This window comes from Argentina silus (assembly GCF_951799395.1).
Source record: "Argentina silus genome assembly, chromosome: 18".
NCBI lineage: Eukaryota > Metazoa > Chordata > Actinopteri > Argentiniformes > Argentinidae > Argentina > Argentina silus.
In genome coordinates, this window is record NC_139672.1 from 5,862,869 (window position 1) to 5,885,627 (window position 22,759).

Genomic DNA, 22,759 nt, shown 5'->3' on the forward strand with positions numbered 1-22,759 from the left:
TGACCGCTTTGCTCGCGCCGTTCCAGTCTCACTCCTGCACGCACCTGGGTCTGTTGGACAGTTGCTGCGATACAAGCTCACCATGTCATCATGAAGATAAGAAATTGTTGTACAATAACTTGAATAGTTGCTTTTAAAGAATGGTATTGGTTGTCCCAACCAGTGCAATTGCTTTCGTGTTGAAGTTTGGAAATAATACCATTATTTGGAATAGTTCGACTTTGACAGGTTGTCAAGAACACCGGTAGACTAATGTGGCCGCGCGGACCGTGTGTTTGGAAGACTCCAAACGCACCTGCATAATGCCGTACTATCTGGGATTTGAGAGCAGGACCTGACTATTCTAAAAGGGATGTCAGATACCCGTGCATGAGACTATCCCCATCTCTCCGTTTACCTGGCTCCAATACAGGCTACCCAAAGCGATGGCGTCCGAGGTGGTGTGTGGATTGATCTTCAGATTGCTCCTTCCAGTATGTTTAGCAGCAGGTAAATTGTCGCCTTTCATGCAGCGTTGTTTCATGCGACGCGCCAAATTAGGTAAATCTGAAGACAGTCTAAAAAATGTTTCAGATCATATTCAAAATTGGTTTAGACCATATGAAGTACATAGCCTAACACAAATGTTCTTCATTGAAATGTTACACTTGAATGGTAACTGTTACACTTTTAATTAGATGATTAGGGAAATGGGGAACATGTTGTTATCTCATACAGTTGGACGGGGGTTGTGTTTGGAATTCTTGTTTGACAAATAACAACAGAAATATGCAGTCGGTTTGATTTTGTAATAACCATGTCATCATTGATTGAAATCAATAGATTAAATAACAAGAACAGAGATGGTTTTCATTTCCAGTTGTGCGGTGCCCGAGTGTGCGTCACACGCAACCTTTCCAGTCGCCAGACCGCTCCAATGTGGCCTGTACTGAAATAGCAGTTGAAAATTGATTTCAGCAGGTTGGAAATAGTCTCCAACTTGAAACGAATTTCTTTCCCCGCTTTCCTATAGTCTCATAAGATGGGTTGTATACTGCACTGATTCAATACTGCGCTTTTACGCAACACGGCACGCGCAATTATCTGGTGCAATGGTGCTGAGCGCCTTTTTATTCTTTCTTGAGGTTGGAGTTAAAGTGCTTCAAACTTATTTTGTAAAGTTAATAAAATATTTGTTACAAGGTATTGGAAGTTAGTTGATGCATACCTCTATCATAAAGATAATAATGCATCATTTTGAATGTGTATGTGTTTTGCTGTGCAAAGATTGTACACTAAGTACCTTCAAATGAGAAGTCAGTGATTTGTTGAATTATTGATTGATTGATTTTTATTTATTAATTTGGAATTTGATTAATGCAAAGTATGATTTGTTAAGCTTATGCAGCTTCTCAGAGTGAACTGGTTGAGAGGTTGTGGATGCTCAGTCAAAGGCACCTTGAAGGTTTAAAGCACATCAAAGCGTTCTCACCTTTCAACACTCAGTTTTGAGTATAACAGTATAACACCTAACCTTTGGGAACCTATATTATAACTGCTGGTTGGTAGCATATGTAAAGAGAGTCAGCTATGTATTGATTTAATTATACAGTATATTGACTATTTTATATTAGTTGTGACTAATGTGTGTGTTGGGGTATAGCCTTTGTTGCAGTATTTACCTTTCATCATTTGCTGTGCTCATATTGGCAAGCAAGTGAGGGAAGCATTACACATCTAGAGGATTCTTAGTTCATAGGAATTGAGACACTCGCAAGGGAAATACTAACAACAATAGATTGATTAACTGATACATAATTAGGTTTTAAGTTTTTAATCTTGTTGTGCTGCTCTAGGTGAATGGTGAGTTTTGTTGTGCTGCTCCACCTTGAATACAACCTTCATTGACTCTGTGTGTATTAGGCCACAATTGAAAAGGATTAACACATAAGCGCTAATGAAGTTCCACTGGTGTCTGTGACCATGTAAGACAAGACTGGACCACCGGGGTGCTTTCTTTAGATAAGCTCCACTTAGAATGATGATAATGCATCACTTGACAGTCAGAGTCCAGTTTTTTCCCCAGAAGCCCATTGTGAGGCCATGCCGTGTCTCCATTAATTCATGGAAAATCGTTTTAACAGTATGAATTAATAATGCGGTTGTGAGGGGGAGAAGAATTGCCTTCCCGTTACCGTACACATAACTTTAATATTTTATGTTTTTTCAAAGTGCCAATGAGCACAAGCCAGTTAGTCAGTCAGTCACAGAGAACAGTTCACAGTCACTGAAAAAGAGGGAAAACTAAGTGAAATTCTGGCCAGTCAAGATGCTACAGATGTTGGAAACAGAGTTGGGCTGTAGATGTCATGGGATGTTGTTGCTTGTGTTGGTTGGAGAAAAGGCGATGTGTCGTTGTAGTCTTTCTCTCCAAAACAATACAGTAGCCTATCTCAGTTCCTTATAACCATTACTGTCAGTATCCTCAATGATGAGACTGTCTCAGTAAATGTTTTCTCAGTAAAGGTGTGCAGTATGTGCGTTTATGATTTTGTAATCTCGGAGAGTCTGAAATAGTGAGTGCTTCCTGCTATCTCTCTTTCCAGTGTGTTCATGTTAGGCAGCGAGAGTCACATGGTGACGTCACATCTTGACTGTTTCGTGCTGGCCATCTGACAGCACCTCCATTGAGAAGAAAACACAGGCCCGTGTGGCCCGTGTGTACACAGTGACAGTCTCATTACCACACATATAGGATTCTCCCTGTCTCTCTCTGTCTAGTGGAAGCCCTGGCTTAGCTAGACATCAATATCAATCATCTCCAACCTCTGTTTGATGTAATGTGTGTGAATATGTGTGTGAATGTATGTGAATATTTTTTAATAGGGATGTTTAAGATCAATTTGAGGACATTGTCGGTGTGTCCTCATCTTGTACCTAATATCAAATGAATATACCACAAACAAGGTACAGTGTGGCAGCAGCCCTGCAATGTGGCTGACTGACTGACTGGTCTGGCTGGCCTGGCTGGCTTACTGGCAGGCTGCAGCAGTTTGCCCAGCAGATGAAACCACACAGAGGCACAGGAGGTGCCAATTGACGGGCAGATGCACAGCTTGGTTATGAGGTCAATAGTCTGTAGTTGAGGCACTACAGGTATATGGGTGTCATTTGGTTCTAGCGCTTTGTTTTTCTGCGATTTCTTTTCTGCGATTTTATTAAAATAGTAAATCTCTTGCTTGTGGTGATATATGAAGCCACATGTAATTCTATCATGCTGGTTAGAGGGCCGTCATTCCTGCTGTTATCTCTCCCCTTGTCAGACCAGACCCTGCTTCGCTTTATCTGGGATCATGATCGTTATGTTTTGTTAGACTGGTTTTAAATCGTTTTAACCTCTTTTCGACACCAGATTTACTGTCAGGTTAGTTCACTTGTGTGACTTTTCTGTTAGTTCCTGACTTGTATTGAGGACTTATTTAATCAGATTTGGACAATTTAACAAGGATTTTTACAGGTGTCAGTTTGATCTTTTATTACTAGTACATGTATGGATGACAAGGGTGTTATATAATAATGGGTTTTGTCTCAGAGACAAAACCTGATTCACTTGATTCACGAGTGAGAGAAAAGAGACTTCACAGTAACGTGCCGATTTATTTTCAACTTTATTCCTTGTGTAAAAATCCTCAGTTGATGACTCATGAGACACACTGGTCAGACGGGCTGCGGTCAGCTGGCTGGGTGGTAGCAGCATTACACTACTGGACAACCACATTCAGAACAGTGCACACTGGATCGGTGGATGGGCTCATTGTAATTCATGGAATAGAATGCGGAATGGTACAGTGGTATGTATCAAACATACATGTATGATGTGTCACCATTCCTCATTCCATTCCATGCATTAAAATGGGCCCGTCCTCCGATTTCTGCCTCAAACCAGCCTCCCCTGATACAGAAGCACTTTCTCTGACTCTGAAACACCCTGAATGATGAAAATGAGTAATAGGGGAAACACGGGGACAGACCTGGGATGATAACAGCCACCTCTTTTACGTTTCCTTAATGGCCTGCCTTGGACCTTTTACACTGGTCTATGTAAGCATAGTGCGTACAGAAACGTAGGCTAGGCTTCGTCTTCCCGCAAAGGAAACTTAAAAGAGGAGTCAAATGTTTATGAATAGGTCTATTGACTGCGCTAAGACAAATATCAGCATCATTTTCAGCAGTTAACTGTACTTTTTCAGCAGTCCAAGGCTGTTTGGCGCTCATAATGGATCAGTCATTTAGTCTACGCCAGAGGCCTCGACAGCTCACCAGGATGTACTCTCTGTAACTCTCTCCATGTTGATATTATGGTCATATTTCCATGAACTTACTGTGTATTGCCCTATAGCCTATTTACCCAAACATGTATAGACTTTGAGAAGTTATGAAACACCATCAATTTACGTGGAAACAGTATTATGCTTTAGTGGTAAAAGGTATCATCGAGTTTAGTCTGTTGTAGGACAGCATCTTTTAAGTATTATGATCCAATATGTTTTTAATTTGGTAATTAGTGATGATGTGATGGTCAACGTAACCCTGAGGATGGGGGTCATTCAACTGGTAATAGCTCTGCATCTACATATTGATGGTTTGAGGCCTGTCTACCTCTCTGTCCGAACATGGATCAATACATCAATTAACAATCTGTTAGTCATGATTAGCTCTTAAAAATACACTCAGTGTCACAGCTTGCATCAAGAGACCATATCTCAAAGCCCTCTGAAAACAGCCTGGATGGGGAGGGGGGGGGGGGGGTAGTAGTGGAGGGGGGGGGGGGGGGTAGTAGTGGCAGAGATGGAGTCATGAGAGGAGAGAGGTCACACTGACAGAAGGCATCAGTACCTAAACACAGAGTCAATAGGCCCACACTAAGACTAAAGTCATCTCTGTTTATTACAGTACAAAAGGTTGGACAACTAAAAGGTTACGTACTCGATCCAAACAGTTGGGGAGATCTCTTAGGTCATTTTTACAGTTGAAAAAGCTGAAGAAGAATCAGTGATAAAAATGCTTGCTTGTTCATTTAATATGGTCAAGTCTGTTAAATATGGTCAAGTCTATTAAATATGGTCAGGTAATTTGCACTGTAATCTTGTACTGTTGACCACAGTTGTTGACCACAGCTAATACGCTTGTGGCTCTTTATTGACATTATATTATAGACCTTGGTCAGATAATTGTTTCCCTGCGCAACACATATCACCACTCAAAGACTGTCAGGCTTAATTGCGTCTATCAAATAGATTCTGCGGTTATTATATTTCAAACCAAACATCAATACTGTGTCGAATACGGACCAGTTACGTCAATGGTCAATAGTTACTAACCCTAACCCTAACCCTAAAGCAAAACTAGTGTGATGATTTAACTAGGTTGACAAATGGGTTAATGAATATCAATACTATGATTTTCCATCACTATGAATTATCCCTGCCCAATCAGGCTCTTTCAATCAGGCCTTTACAAGTCATACTTCTGTCATGCCTATCTTAATTTGATCTCTGTGCCCCAGCCGCAGTAGAACGCATCGATGCCTCTCCCTTGGATCAGCACCAGAACGCATCCCTCCAACTATTGTTCTACGGTGCTAAAAACTTCAACAGATTTTATGCGGTGCTAACATTTGTTCCGATCGTTCGTTATACCCCGAAGTGGGTTGTCTTTTTCAAGACCAAACGAAAAGGCAATGTGTCTATGAGTACAATAGATCACATCGATGTTTTATTGGAGGATGTTGTTGCCGTACTGAAATGTGTTATTTACAGTATGTTCATCTAGTGTTGCGTTGTGTACTGCGGGTGAGCCAGGGGAGGCTGGTGGAGGTAGAAGGTGTTTGAGGTAGCGCGTGTGTTTGATACCATTTCTCATTCCGTTCCATGCATTACACCGAGCCCATCCTCCGATATCTACCTCCGCCAGCCTCCACTGGTGTGAGCCATACCCGATAGCTACAGACCAGTGGACGGCTATGTTAGTAAATGTAGTTACATTCTCTTAATGATTGACTGATGAATCCATGTTTGTGTCTTTGTTTCTGCAGCTTGTCTGTTCAGGTTCAATGGCCTGTCCTTCATCTACCTCATCTACCTCCTGCTCATTCCCCTCTTCGCAGAACCCACGAGCAGAACAATGCAGGGTAAGGCCTCCACACTCACTCTGTCACATATTCAATGGCCTGAACGTATCCATTACTTTGAGAAAAAAGCCTCCCCCGCCCGCCCCCCCCCCCCCTCCGAGAGGCTTCTGTTCGAATTGTGAATGGTTAATTAAATTGTTGATTTCCCGTAGCTTTGGCAGAAGGAACAGTATTGTCAGTGATAGCTTATTGCAGCTAGGTTGGCCACGGGTGTAAGATATTATCAGTGTCAATGATCTGTCATTGCAGTTAGGTCCCACAGAGAAATGTGTGGCCTATTAGTTATTCAATTGAATTTCCCGAATGAAGAGAGGGTTGTTAATTTAACTAAGATCTGAAGTAAAAGCTACTCAGCTCTTTGGTTTACAGAAAAGGATATGTAAGGATTCAGTTGAATGGTGTTTTGGCCTCTGTATTGGCAAACTGACAAGATGTCACAGTTGTTGCGTAATGAGATCTAAGAACAAACAGCAAAACACCATCTTGGAACAACAAGCTCACATAAACCTACAGTAAATGGCAACAAAGCTCTGCGTCCCCCGTGGATGGCAAGTGTAGGGTTGTGGTTGTGAAGAGAGCCTGGAGAGCCACCCCCCCCCACACCGTCCGTTCACCACAAATACTAAACAGGACCCCACCTAAACCACTCATAATTGCGTGTGGTTTCTTTAGGAGACCACATACAGTGTTTAATAATACATAAAGCCATATTGGTTCAAAGAACAACATCCAGGCAGCTAGTGAGCCAGTGTCTCTGATGCCTGTCTCCAGTGGAAATAACAGTCAGGAAGTAAAGGAAGAGAGGAGAGAGGGAGGAGGAGGAGGAGGAGGAGGAAAAAGGAGAGTCTTTAGAGTGGACCACTTACACCCTCATCAATAGTTAAAGAGAGAAGCCTTCTTAGTAAAGCAAAATGTACAGTATGTTACGACAGCAGTTGACTTCACAGTATCACACAGCTCAGTGAAACGGTATAGTCCTTCAGTTGTCAGTATTCCGTGATTTCACGTGTCTATAAAGCAAAGTAATATTTCAATGTGTTTGTTGTGCTCCAGAAGCCCCCCACTTCCATCACCTGCCCATAGAAAAAAGTTCTGCTTTCAGTTGAGCATCCTTATGGATCCCAGTAGCAGTAGCAGACAAAACAATTACACTGAAGTGGCTTCACAGTAACGAGTAGTCTCTTTTGTGTGTGTTTTGTCTGTAACAACAAACCCATGGAGAAATAATGGACACAAGCAGTGAATACATGTAAATGGCCACAGGGCATACCTGTACTGTTGCGTGATCTTTTGATCTTTTCACTTTCTCTTGGTTGCCGTGAGTAACTAGTCAGAACATGTGTCTGTTTGCCTCCCTTGTGTATTATAGGGAATGGATCTTAGCCAGCAGAGGTTCTGACAGAGAGAAAGGATGGGTGGAGGTCACACAACGTACCCCCGCACACGTGCTGTAGGCCTACACTGGCGCAATGTCATTGGCATAATGTCATTTACAAACTCAAGGGAGGGGGTATTATAGGAATACGGTAATTAGAGTACATTATGTGAAAGGAAATTGTAAAAATTAATTGATGAGTTGAATTGTTGAAGTTCAGTGACTACCAGTAAGCTCTCCATTCAGTGACAAAGTCTCGGAAGGACACAAAACATATACAATTGCATATGGCTGTTAAATAGCCATTTTTATTGTAATTTAAACCAGATGCTGCGCATGAATAATTGATCAGGTCTAATTCACTGTTAACGTCAATAAAAGCCATACCAGCACAATAGCCCAAAACACGCAACAATGCAGCTCTGAATGTTGAGGGAAAAAATTGACATTTCATATAACCTGTTGAGTCACGCTATATGCTAAACTTTCATATTTACGGTACTTCCTCACCTGATGGCAAAGAGCATGTGTTGAAGCCTCCAGCATGAATACATTCTGAGGTGTTTTCTCTTGGTGGTGGCTTAGGAACATCAAGGATGATACAGCACTGTTACAGGGCAGCACAACTATGTCTTTATGGACCAGAACTACTCTATTGTTTATGGGCTATTCAAGCCCCTTCCAAATCACCACAGCCGCAATAACTCCACAAGCTGATTTTATGGCTTGGATTATCAGGTTTACTGATTGGTTTATCCGAATTTCTGCAAGTAATTATTCAGACTTTTTAAAATGGAATCCGCATAACAGATGTTATTTAGTTTTTACATCTGCTTGTGTCTGGTTCCTTTTAATAGTTCTTGGGCCATTTTCAAGCTGCTTTAGGTGCCCCTTGTTAGAGGGTACTCCAACAGTTACATTTTTCAGAGATATTATAGGGCGGAAAGAAGGGGACAGAGCCAAAGTGGTCGCATTGTCCAGAACTTAAGGACCCATTTGGACCCCAAAGCTTGCTAACGGTCTCCCATGCCTAACATTAACAAGCATTCTTCTCCCTCCTTGTGACTGTCAGGGGAAATACTATGGGAAATTAGCACAAATTGTTTTCACTTCAACGTTTAATAAGCCTGGCATGAGGCTGTTGTTGGGGAGTATTTGATAAGGTTAGCATATGATGACCTAGCGCTCTGTGGTAGCGCCTCACACAGCCCGGGATATGGTGCCGTGCCACAATAAAGTCTTAAGTGTTCCCTACGAGGATGCATTACATTTAATGAGGCTAAACAGTAAGAACTGGAACGGCTGAGCTGTTGCCCCATCAGGAACCATTGAACATCAGTGAGACACAGCAGTGTCCAGAGTACGCTGGTGTGGAACCACTATTTTCATTGTAGGGGAGATAAGTCCCTCTGATTGTCCCTTATTGCTGTTTCTCTCACTTCGACATATCAAAATGGCGGTATTATCGTGAAGTGTTTGTCCCCTGAGGTTGTGAATGTTCACTTCCTCTTCCTATAATCCTACTGTAATGCATTATCACCATAACAACTCCTGAAATTATCCCAAATACCTGTAGGTGTACAATAAAATCCCATGTGTGCTGCAGCTGTGTGTGTGTGTGTGTGTGTGTGTGTGCGTGCGTGTGTGGGGGAGCTTCTCAATCTACTCTCATCCTCATTCAGCTTGACTGTGAGTCAGAGGCGGTGAGGGCTGCATTCCTTCATTTCCTCGTTACGTTGTTGAGGTCTAATCTCCTTATTGTTGTTTCCTCTCCCAAGGCCACACAGGGCGCCTGCTTAAGTCCCTCTGCTTCACCAGTATGACCTTCCTGCTGCTGCACATCATCTATCAGATCACCGTCAACAGCCTGCTGGCCGGGAACTCCATCGACCCAGGCTTTAACTGTGAGTGCAGCACACACAGGACCCTGAGAAAGGCTGGAACACGTTCATTGGTTTTTAGTGATAAGCACTTTCTTTTACATTCCCATTTTCCTTCAAGAGTGGCTAAATATCTCTCACTCACACATTTTGTTCCTCGATATATTCTCCTTGGTTGGGCCGTGAGGTAGTGAGCGACAGTACCTTTCCCTAAGTACATTGCAAATGGCTCCTACGGTCAAAAAGGTTAAAGAACGTATGCGTAGGTGTGTAAGCGTCATCTCTTCTGTGTTGATATGATTGCTCACCGTCTAATGATGATCGATTGTGTTCACACTTTCATTTCGACTTTGCTCCTTTCATCGCACGTGTAGATTCATGAGTGGATTCTAACCCTGCTGCATTCAGGGTTGGTGCAAGTGCATTATGTCACCAGAGGGGTAGTTTCCACACGCAGAGCTTAGTCAGGACATGCTTAGTCAGGATCACTAGACACGTCTAATATACTGTAGGGGTGCAACATGTCTTGTAGAAATGTCTTCTAGAAAAGTCTATATGGACCAATGCCTCTATATAGAGTAGTGGGGGTGAAGTTTCTCTCCTGTTAATAAAAAAAAAAAAAGCATTGAGCATTGATTACTTGATCTCATGATGAATGTATTTGTTGTAAGTTGCTTTGGATAAAGGCGTCTGCTAAATGCCATAAATGTAAATGAAAAATGTAAATATAGACACCTCACATGCTTTACTGCACATACAGTGGTAGAGGTAGACATACTGGAGATCTCACAGTTTTTGCAGAGAATTAAAGAAATAAAAATATTTTTGCAGCCGAAAAGAAAAGAAACTGAGAGATTAGCTTTCTGGGGTGTTGGAAGGTGTGAATAGCTGGCCCAGGACTGCTCATGAAATTGTGTATCAAACTATGAAACCCAAACTTGTCTAGACAGGACAAACTCTGATCCCGTGTTCTGATGACTTCTGCATTTTAATGGTACCTCCATCCATCTTACTGAAATGGTACAAAAGAGTGACCATATCACTTTGGGGAAAACTGAAAAATACTGCACAGTATGTTTACGTAACTATCTTTTTGCTCAAGTAACTCTTTATTACTTCCTAGATATGCAGTATTAGTGGGATAAAGGCTATACAACACAGAAGGTCCCATAGGTAATGTAGGCGCCTTTCAGAATAAATGTATGCCCGATACTGTGAACCATAAAATGACAATGGATCCTGTGTAGGGATATCCATTAGCCGTTCCTTTCTACAGTTTTACGATAGCATGAAGCTCTGTTATAATGGCAGTTATGAATAGCTTCCTCTCTTATTATCTAGCAACATTTAACAGTGAAACCTGGATCATGTATGAGCCCTCTACATTGTTTTATAACAGCTTCTGGCTCCCAGGTTTCATGACAGACTTCATTAGACATTAAGCACAGAAAGGTACAGATTTCCTCGAACTGTTCCTCTTTGGAAGAAACATTTTGTATTGAACTATTTGTGGTGCACGTCATGTTAAGGAAGTCTTACATTAGACTGACACTCCCTTTGTTGCACTGTTATACTCTAAGAATACACTATTCACCCCATATCTGATATAACCCCTTGACACTCCTTTCCTTTTGGCAACCAAATATAAACAAGGAGCTCTCCTTTGCACTGAAGCAGTTATCTTATCGTAAGATAATACACATCGTTTCCTCTCGTTCTGTGTTTGCCAGAGCCAAATAAGCCATTAGGGCAGTAAAGTGAGTTGAGAATGAATGGAACAATTCACACAATTCTAACAACTCAGCTAGCTACTGTGGGTCATGGGTTATTCACTAGCTGAACTGGTCCTGGCTCTGGGTCTGGCCTCAATGCTTTGTGCTGACATTTCCTAAAACTGCGTCTCCCCAGCGACACATAAAAATCTCCCCCCCAAATACAGCATGACATACCTCTCCCTTGGCAGATATATACTGTAGTCAGATAATAGAGATAATATTCCACTGCAAATCACTGGTCTCAGCTGAAAAGGGTACTTTATGTTTTATCTGATGTCCCACAACCATCTCTTCCTGCAACTCTCTCAACATGCTTTGTGATGTTTTCAGTTGTTCATCACATTCTATGGATGAGATTCCCACTAACATACCAAATGCATGATGGATTATATAGCTCTGGGCTTCCCATGCACCTGTAGGCTCAGTTTGGGCTGGGTGAAGTTAGGTGTTAAAATGTTTGGACATTCCTGAAATAACTCTCCCTCTGCCTGTGGTTGTTATGCTGCTGATGTTGTGACTTGAAGTTTTCTGTTTGAAGACATTCCTATACACATTATTCTCTGTGACCTTTAACCCAATGTGGGTCTTTTCAGATATCTCAACACTAACAAGCAAGAAGAACACTTGGTTATTGGTTTGAAAAGCCAAAACCAAACTAGGGGTAGATCAGCTTTAAAATTAGTAGATATAATTTAAGTTCTGTTAGATAACATAGCTTTTTTGTAATTTCTAGTCCCTTTTTTATTTTATTTTTGTATTTTTTTACCCTACCCCAACACTCCCCTAATTGGAGGACATTAAAAGAAAAAAATAATTATACTTCTACTTACTGTACAGCTATTTATCATTCCATGGTAAGGTACATATAATACTTACAGTACACACATACACATAAACACGCATATACAGTAGACACTTATAATTTCCCATCACTGCCTGTATACGATATATAAATGAATCGGTTAATCAATTGCTTATTCTAATTTTAATTCCAACCTTCAGATGTCCACAGGTTAACCCATCTTTCCCAGTATATTTCCTTTTTACTATTGTATTTCCTTTTGCAATACATTGTTCTATTTTACTGTGATGTTTTACAAAGGTCTTGATTTAATTTCTGCAGAAATTTCCAGCAGTATAATCATATTTCCCAATGAATGGGCTTGGTTTGCCCCGAACAATATAGATTGCAGGTCTGCACACCGATATTATGACTTAACAACTATTCCTGGACCTGACTCCAAAAGTGAGCCACCGATGGACAGTACCAAAATAGATGATCTATTGATTCTGTTTCCTCGTGACAGAACCTGCACAAGGCTGACTGTTCACTGCCCCGTATATTCAAGCATTCTTTTCGTAACAATAATTTTATATAGTGTAAGAGTTTAAATTGAAAGGAACGGATTGCTGTGTCAATTGTGTTCTTGTATCTCAAATCATAAACCGTTCTTCTTTGAATAAAAGCAAATTAAACCAAGCTCTGTTATTGTGTGGAGCGCTTGCTGCTTTTCTGGTTTGATATTGCAGTATAATATTTGCATCAATTGCATTTGAATATTATGTAGTACCTTGAATTGAGTAGGTATGCTTGGGAGGTAGGTAAGGTTGTCAACATGACCAACAGCTTTCAGATGTTTGTGTGGAGTTATGCTGGTTTAGACAAGCGTAGCTGCCCTTGAAGCATGTCTGAGCCTCTTCAAAGGACCTCAGAGCAGAGCCTCCACCAACGGAGCAATTCAACACCTAATCGCTTGGCTAATAAACTGACAAAACACACTGCCATATTGATTTGTCTTTAGTTTAGATTCTCAGGTCACAAAATGATGTTATGTTTTCCTTGGCAGTGGAACAAAGGCCCAATCAGCCGGGGTAATTATGTACATGAGGGGATAGAATACCTGGAAATGTCTCTCTAAACATTACTATGACGTTCAGGAACACTTCAACTGGTGCAAGCGGCTAAAAGCAAAGCCTACCTGTACTGTGTTTGTTGTTCTAGTTTATCTTCTACTTTTATTAAAGTACCATCTGTAAAAGCTATCAGATTTATCCTTTTAGCATGCATACACATTTCAAGCGTACCCAAGTGTATTGTAGTATTTCAATCTACTGATAATGTCTTCTGCAGCATTATTGAATGTGTTACTTGTTTGTTTCTCTCCAGGTTCCATGTGGGAGAAATCCATAAGACAGATTGGCTTTGAGAGGTAAGCTTTTGAATGGTCTTTTCAATGACATAACTGATGTGAAATGACTCATTTCATTAACATTTTGATCACTCACATAATCCATATCTACAGTTGAAGTCAGAAGTTTACATACACTTAGGTTGAAGTCATTAAAACTCATTTTTTAACCACTCCACGGATTTCATGTTAACAAACTATAGTTTTGGCAAGTCGGTTACGCCATCTACTTTGTGCATGACACAAGTAATTTTTCCAACAATTGTTTACAGACAGATTATTTCACTTATAATTCACTATATCATAATTCCAGTGGGTCAGAAGTTTACAAACACTAAGTTGACTGTGCCTTTAAACAGCTTGGAAAATTCCAGAAAATGATGTCATGGCTTTAGAAGCTTCTGATAGGCTAATTGACATAATTTGAGTCAATTGGAGGTGTACCTGTGGATGTATTTTAAGACCTACATTCAATCTCAGTGCTTCTTTGCTTGACATCATGGGAAAATCAAAGGAAATCAGCCAAGACCTCAGAAAAAAAATGGTGGACGTCCACAAGTCTGGTTCATCCTTAGGAGCAATTTCCAAACGCCTGAAGGTACCACGTTCATCTGTACAAACAATAGTACACAAGTATAAACACGATGCAGCCGTCATACTGCTCAGGAAGGAGATGCGTTCTGTCTCCTAGAGATGAACGTACCTTGGGGCAAAAAGTGCAAATCAATCCCAGAATAACAGCAAACGACCTTGTGAAGATGCTGGAGGAAACGGGTACAAAAGTGTCTATATCCACAGTAAAAGGAGTCCTATATCGACATAACCTGAAAGGCCGCTCAGCAAGGAAGAAGCCACTGCTCCAAAACCACCATAAAAAAGCCAGACTACGGTTTGCTACTGCACATGGGGACAAAGACCTTACTTTTTGGAGAAATGTCCTATGGTCTGATGAAACAAAAATGTAATTGTTTGGCCATAATGACCATCGTTATGTTTGGAGGAAAAAGGGGGAGGCTTGCAAGCCGAAGAACACCATCTCAACCGTGAAGCATGGGGGTGGCAGCATCATGTTGTGGGGGTGCTTTGCTGCAGGAGGGACTGGTGCACTTCACAAAATAGATGGCATCATGAGGAAGGAAAATTATGTGGATATATTGAAGCAACATCTCAAGACATCAGCCAGGAAGTTAAAGCTTGGTTGCAAATGGGTCTTCCAAATGGACAATGACCCCAATCATACTTCCAAAGTTGTGGCAAAATGGCTTAAGGACAACAAAGTCAAAGTATTGGAGTGGCCATCACAAAGCTCTGACCTCAATCCTATAGAAGATTTGTGGGCAGAACTGCGTGTGGGAGCAAGGAGGCCGACAAACCTGACTCAGTTACACTGAGTTACTCAAGTTCTGTCAGAAGGAATGGGCCCAAATTCCATCAACTTATTGTGGGAAGCTTGTGGAAGGCTACCCAAAACGTTTGACCCAAGTTAAACAATTTAAAGGCAATGGTACCAAATACTAACTAAGTGTACGTAAACTTCTGACCCACTGGGAATGTGATGAAAGAACTATATTTTATTTGTATATTGCCATAGTCAGCAAATAACATGTGTTTGAGGAGAGCACTACAAAGCAGTGTCTCTGAAACAAGAAGTATATCCCTGAGTATATATCACCCACAGCTATCATGCAGCATAAAATCTATGACTGTGGATTTTGCTCAATTGAGCATAAAAGCCTCCCCCAGTAGAGCAATTCAGAGGCTCTGCCATTTCCACCAAGTGATAAATTTCAGCCTGGTGACTATGGGTTGATAAAAGCAAGGTCAGCATTTGTATGCCATATAAGTCTGATAGTGATCTTTCCTGCAGAGATTGATAATGTCCTCTTTCCTAAAATACTTCTTTGCACAACACCTCATGACACTGACAGGATAGGATTCACATGTTTTTTTGTGTGTGCACACTTTGTTACAGCAAGTCCAGATCAACATGACCTACTTTCACCTAATGTGGTCTTCATACTGGAGCTCTGATCAGGAATACAAACTTCTCCATGAGAACTTCCTGCTTCTTAATGAAGGAGAGGATCTTGCAGAGCGTTTCTGCAGGATTAAGTTTGCGTCCTGCATATACTTCCCAAATATCCCAAGTAGTGTGGGGCCAATAACATTAAACACCACTTATGCCTGTGGCAGCCACTCACCTGACAATGTTTCTAAATGCTCCTGACCTGTCCTTCTCAACGTGCGGTTTCCTTGATGAATGCTAAACCTGATTATGTCTGACAATCCGTTGACAGGCCCTATTTTTCAAAGCCTTTACCGCTTGTGTCTGTCTACTCACCTCCTCTTGATCTTGTTAGCTGCGGTTTCCTAAGTACGGGAATGTCCAAACTCAGCTACGTCCTTTTTTCCAGTACTCAAAAAGCCCTTGCATGGATATCGTGCTATAAGTGGAGGAAGCTAAAGCCACAAACACTTTACCCTTCCAATGTACCTGTTTGTGTGTAGAGCAGGAGAACACACTGTGTATCCATGTCAGATATTCTATGTGTCTATAGGCTGACGCCTTCTCCTCCTCACTGGCTCGTATAGATAAGTGAGTTATTGAGCCAGGCATGGAGACAGAATCTAAGGAATATGTGTGGGGTTTGAACAGCATCGGCCTTATGTAGACATCCTTACAGGCTTTGATTGTGCTGGGCTTGGATTCCAACTCAGTTGATGAGCACCACTGAACCATAGAGTAAGAGAACAACTTGTCCTGGATTTTTAGGGCTTGGTTCGCTCGAAATCTGAATGGATTCCGAAATGTGTGTTGTTCTAAATATTTTGATTGCAGAGACTTTTATCATTTCAATAGAAAGCACCCCTTTGTGTTTGAGAGAGTGAAGACAGTTCTTACCACTGCTGGGATTTTTTTTATATTCTTATTTATTAGCAAAGGAAAAATCGAAATCAAAGTTGTGGCTTGGCCCGGCTGACACATGAGTATTTTCAGTCTTTCATCCAGTTTTGAACATGATGAACAGAGCTTCAAAATAATAAAGGACCCATCATATGGAAACGAGTCGACTTGATTGGATTCAGCAGCCTACAGGAGCCAAGAACCAGCCCTATTTATCTGAATGTGCGTTTTCCATCGTCTTGATTAGCACTTGGTTTTCAACTTGTTAACTTTTACGAGGAGAATATTCACTCAAGGCCAAAACCAGGATGGGGTTCCGCTATTGCTAACCTTTGAAGGCAGGCATTCATTAACACCCTCCAAACATTTGTTCAACGTTCACTCTGCGTCCTATGCGACAACAACTTTTGCAACAACTTTTGTTTATTGTAAACAATTTAATTAAGCTCAGTATGAACAAAAAAGGAAACAGGATGCAATGAAATCGCAGTAAAACTGAAATAGACACTGGATTGGACCTTTAAACCGGCTATTTAAAGGTTTCGAAATCTGTTACACGTTTCAAGGACAATTTTGGTTCCCTTTGATCTCATGTCAAATCCAACGGCTTTGCTTAATGCTTCTTACTACACATTGTAAAACCTGTCCTCCAGCAGCATTAAGACATGGATGGAATCATTACAGACCTGCTACAACTGCAGCTTGGCAACAATTACCTCTCACTACTGTTGGTGAACTTGATTAAATACATGTTTATCCTCCTGCGTGTTAAGTTCATTTTATGTGTGAAGTTTGAAGTAGAGGGTACTGCTGCACTTTTTTGAATCCAATAGCAATGTTACAAAAGCTTTGGACTTGTTGACCTAATCTAATTAAAATCCATAAAACAATTTAATATTTCAGCCAATTAATGAAAATAGGTCTGTTAAAAATTACGTGTTACTCATTGCATTTATGAGCAAACTTTTATTTGAATAATTAATAAAATACCCCAAACCCCATTTAAAAAAGTTAATTTAACATAAAGAAGGAAAGGTTTCTTGTGTACAGTAAAGCATATGCCTCTCTAGTGTGGCGGCCAGATAAACAAAGATTATGATGGAATTATCCCGTCTTCAGGGAAACAAACATGTTTTGAAGAATTCCATATTCATTGTTGCATTGAGAAATACAACATTTTCTCAAAGCTGTTACACTGTTGTTTTGGTGGACTTTCACATGCTTTTTAATGAGAAATATTTAATACGGGGCAAGTCTTCTTTCATTAAACTGGGTGGAACTACATATAAAATAAACTAGTGAAGCATACAACACATGTTCAAAGCATACAACAAATGTTTGCCATTTGTGAACGGAAAACTCCCGATTCTCATGTATCCAACTAAACAGGTGTTGCTATTAACAAAACAAGTTATATTATTAGCCTGGCTGTTACTGCGTCTGTGTTACTGGCCCAGTAGTGAGTCTGTACAGGTATATTTCTCATTCTGAGGCAAGCATCTACTAGTAAAATATGTATATCATCTACATGAATGGAGCATATTTAACCGTGTCCACTACCAGTAGAGGTTGTTTAGAAGAGAATGAATAGGGAGCAAACTGTAGGAACACAATTGGAAAGGATTTGTTTCCTTAGATTTGTGGTTGCAGACAGAGGTGGCGTTGTCTGCAACAGCACTGTAACTCTTTTCTTCCTCTATTTCTTCCTCCCTCCATCCCTCCCTCTCTCCCTCCCTCTCTCCCTCCCTGTCTCCAGTGTGATAGATGCCGATGCAGGGAATGGCATCCGTGTGTTCATCCCTGACATCGGCATGTTCATGGCTGGTCTGGCCACCTGGCTGCTTTGTCGCAGTCTGGTCCAGAAGAAGAGGCCTCCAGAGGATATGGCCCAGGACAACACAGACTTTGAATCAGAGGAACAGGTCAGTCTATGGAAAATAATGCACGTCACATACAAAATATTCTATCACAGCAACCTTCTACTTGGTAAAATATTGATGAAAGTTAAATCTTGCCGTCTGAAGGAGTGCGTTACTGAGGAGCGGGGGTCTGTCTGGGGGTGTCTGTCTCTGCCTCTCTCTCTCTCTCTTTCTCTCCTGTTCTCTTTCTCTCCTCTCTCTCCCTCTCTCTCTCTCTCTCTCTTTCTCTCCTGTTCTCTTTCTCTTCTCTCTCTCTCTCTCTCTCTCTCTCCCTCTCTCTCTCTCTGTCTGCCTCCCTCCCCCCCTCTCTCTCCCTCGTCACCATTGGTCAATCTCCAGCTCCAAACTCTCCCATGGTTCATAAATATCACAGAGAGTAAAATATGACTTTAGGAAAGAGTTCCCCATGAGAGGGTTGTTTTTTTGGAATGGTGATGAGTTGGAATGCAGCCCCTCTTCTCCTGGCAGAGCGTCCCCCCTTTTTTATGGCTTAGTGTTAATTAAAACCACACTCATTCTCAGCCACTCAGACTGGCACAGATGGTAGAGCTCACAGATCCTCCACAGGGAATTACCTCAGGTCTCCATTGTATTCTGTCTTTCCTCACAGTAATGTGTCTGTTTGAGCTTGAGTCATTTTTGTCGATTCAAAAATGTCTCTCTTCAGCGAGAGTGTGTGTGGCACCCTAAAATTGCCTTTGAATGGTACGTTTCTATTGTAAAATATACATTAACATCAATGTCCGGCTCATAGTCTGAAAGTGGACTTCCTGCCTATTCTTCTGGAAACATTCGTGATTCACATCAAATGTTAATGAGCTATACAGATATCGATCACCTGGGAGGCTGCACAGTATCACACTGTAGGATGTTTCAGCACCATGGACAGCTCTGTCGATAAACCTACCAGTTTCATTCCTGTGTGTTCTCCCCCCTCTTTTTCACATTCATTCAGAATCTATTGTTTTAATCTTGAAAGAATGAATGAATGGTTGGTTTGACTGGTTTATGCACCGTCTGTGTTCTGATTGGTCTTCTCCCAGGAGAAAGAGGAGAAGCTGAGTCCCGATGACGACGACCTGTTTGAGGAGGACTTTGAGGCAGGGTACGAGGCAGAGGAGGAGGATGACGAGGAGGAGGAGGAGGATGAAGGGCTGGAGGAAGAGGAGGAGGAGGAAGAGGAGGTGGAGGAGAGCACCAAGATGAAGATCCTCCGCCGCATTGCAGGGGTGGCATCTAAAGTAAAGGAAGTCATAGGCAACCTGATTACCACTGCAGGGAAAGTGGTGGTCACTATACTGCTAGGATTAACAGGTCAGTGTCTCTCAATGAGAAAGTGGAATCAGCCTCCACAAACTGTAATCATCACACACTCTCTCAATGTTCATTAACATCCTTATTTAGTTCAGTTTCTTCTAGTTCTTCTAGATTTCAAACATTTTCCACATGTTGAATATCAACTCAGTGTAAAACAACACGGCTTAATAATTTTTTTTAATTAAAAAAGATTTTACATGACATTATCAGTCATAGTCCCCATCTTATAAGTCTCTCTGCTTTCCATGATACCTTAATCACGTGTGTGTGTGTGTGTGTGTGTGTGTGTGTGTGTGTGTGTGTGTGTGTGTGTGTGGTTCCAGGCATCATGCTGCCCTCCCTGACCTCATCCGTCTACTTCTTTGTGTTCCTGGGCCTGGGCACCTGGTGGTCCTTCTGCCAGACCTTCGACACCCTCATCTTCAGCTGCATGTGTGTCCTCATGGCCATCTTCAGCGCGGGTCATCTCATCATCCTCTACCTCTACCAGTTCCAGTTCTTCCAGGAGACCATCCCCCCTCAGGACAGCTACATTAGGTCAGAAAACACAGACAGGCTTCAACCACTAATCAGGTTAACTACTTTATAACAGGATTGTGCAGCGACAGTTTTGTCTAACGATACATTATTACACAACAGTGACATCAGGTCAGATACGACGCTGTGGTTTTCAACAAAGTGTGTTGGCAGATCCTTTGTTCCTCTAGTTTTGTTGACTGGAGGATATGTACCATCTTTGTGAGTTTGCTGTGTGCCTATAGACTGTAGACATGGGGCATATTTACATTTACCATTACAATACATACTGTACAGCAGTATTTTGTAACACTCAAGAAACGGCCCCAAATCCACTATAAACAATTCTATGATGCACGTTATTGTGAAAGAGCCAGCTCATGTGTTTTATCCTGTGACCGATGTTGTAACCCACCATATATTATGCATGAGGGGCCAGACCGTGAACTGTGTGTGGCAGCAGGTTGCGGGTTGCGGTTCAGCTGTAAGACTTGGTATTTGATGTTGTTGCACACCCGGCCAATACTGTATGTGTCAGTGAGTGGTTTGAAAGGACAGACCACACTGTCTAGCCTGGCTTACTCTGTGCCACACAGAACAATGTGTTGGACATCTGCAACATGCAGCGATGAATAGCTCTCCACTGGTTCACTGTTCAGGCTTTGACAGAATGATTATACCCTTCACTGACAAAACAATTGACTTTCTGCCAAAACAGGACACCTAGGCTTCCATTCATTTTTCTATCTCTTTTAATAGTTTCGACTTATGAAGAAAAAACATGATGAAAATGAGGTTTTATCATTTACATAGGTCATTGATATAATTATGGTTATACAACTGTACAGTAGATCCTTTTCTCATGTGTGTGGTCAGTTCAATTGTTGTCTTGTGGTCAGTGATTTATAATGATATATAATATAATCATAAAATATAATATAATTATAAAATAAATATAAATATTGTCTTATCATGTAGGCAATATTATTATGGGCCGTTTTATATGAGATATTTGTCATGTACTGTATAAGCAATTTGAACCAGTAACTTTGAACTACTGTCTACAACAATGATTTGTCATGACTATGTATGGCTCCTCAATGTCACTCGGGCTGTTGTTCCTGCCCTTGGTGTATCTGGAGGGTATTGATCTGATGGCCTTTAATCTGGAGGTCCATGCAGCATTAGCAGTGTGTCAGGAGCAGTGCCATTATATCTATGTATAGCCCAGCATCGCCTTGGCTGAACCTAATTTCCCTGCTTTCACTTCGCTCAATCAGCCAGCGGTTAACAAGCTTTGGTTAAGGTGCTGCTATTGACCCTGACGCTCATTACAAAACAATCTCTTGTTTGAGTTACCTCTGTTTAAAGAAGATCACCTTGGATAATAGCTGTTGTGTCAACTGTATCCAGTATAGATTGGGGAGAATTAGCCATAACAATGGTTGCCTCTTATGTTTATCACACAAAATGAGTCTTCGATAGGGTTTAGACACGTTCTTGCTTGATGTTATTGTTATATCTGATGATTAATCCGAGGATAAAACAGATCCAGGCCCGCTTTCATTATATCTTTTTTTCTAATGAGCACTTGTTGACTTTCCACTGCACAGAGGTATTCCTGTCTCACACATGCTACCTTGTGCTGTGGGAAAACCATGGCCCTATTGTTGCGTGCCTCCCTACCTCCTTTACAACATGTTTCCTACGCTAGATACTCCCCTCAGTAAGCCAGGAGGAAACTCTTAGTCCATAAATACGTGTTGTCCCTATTGGACAATAGGTTGTTCCTAGTAGGTGCCCTAATCGTGCTTGTTGACAGTGGCCTGGCCTTGCTGTGTGTTGGTGTTGAGTGAGAGTGTTGAGAGCCCTGGCTTCCCACTCCGCTTCCTGCCTGCTGAGCTCACAATGGAAGACTGTGGTCATGTGACCTGCCATTCCCTCCCAGCTGCAGGAAGAGCGTAGACAGGAAGTACTGTAGCATGGGGGGCGTGGGTGGGTGGGGGGGGGGGGGACTCCTACACATGGCATAAACACACTCCCAAAATGCCTACTGTGATTGTACACTGAGAAATGACAGGACTGAGCATGTCAGTGGGACACCGGCTTTTAGCCTGCAGGAGTTTCTGAATATAACAGTGGAGGCTGGTGGAGGTAGAAATAGGAGGGCAGGCATGGAATAGAATGAGGAATGGCATCAAACGTGTGCCATTCCTCATTCCGTTCCATGCATTACAATGAGCCGTCCTCCGATTTCTGCCTCCACCAGCCCCCCCCTCCCTCCGGTGTATAATATCAATGAATCATCGTCAATATCAATAATGTCAAGATACACCTTTAAACACACAGTCACCTTTTAATACACAGTCAGGCCTACTAGAAGAAAACTCTACTGCACAGGGAGTATGACTCTGCATTTGCACAAAGCTTTTGTCTGCACCCTGCGCCCATCCTGGCTTTGACGGATCAATACTTTGTTTGGGAGAGCCCAAGGTCTCTAACAGTAAATAATATAATGTACTGCTCGTTGGGAATAGTCTAATGCATTTAATGCGTCAGCGGATGAATTCAGACCTGTTCAATTCAAATTCTACAACTGGCCAAAAAGGGACTGCAGCGCTTTAAATTAGAGCTCTACATTATGTATTTACCTTGAGGCAGATTTCCACGCAAATGTTAGTCTAATATTTGTTTGCTCTAAATATCCGTCCCTT

At 41.6% G+C, this 22,759-nt stretch overlaps 1 protein-coding gene across 1 annotated transcript in view; it reads left to right on the top strand.

Moving 5' to 3' along the window:
• Nucleotides 1–425: 425 nt before the first annotated feature.
• piezo2b (piezo-type mechanosensitive ion channel component 2b) overlaps nucleotides 426–22,759 on the top strand; it is a gene marked incomplete at its 5' end in the record, with an annotated part of 49,981 nt that continues 27,647 nt past the window's right edge. The window contains 7 exons of the mRNA XM_083690458.1: nucleotides 426–489; nucleotides 6,074–6,169; nucleotides 9,323–9,448; nucleotides 13,367–13,409; nucleotides 18,050–18,215; nucleotides 19,256–19,526; nucleotides 19,853–20,066. Coding sequence (XP_083546584.1) covers nucleotides 426–489; nucleotides 6,074–6,169; nucleotides 9,323–9,448; nucleotides 13,367–13,409; nucleotides 18,050–18,215; nucleotides 19,256–19,526; nucleotides 19,853–20,066 — 980 coding nt within the window. The remainder of the gene's footprint in view (nucleotides 490–6,073; nucleotides 6,170–9,322; nucleotides 9,449–13,366; nucleotides 13,410–18,049; nucleotides 18,216–19,255; nucleotides 19,527–19,852; nucleotides 20,067–22,759) is intronic.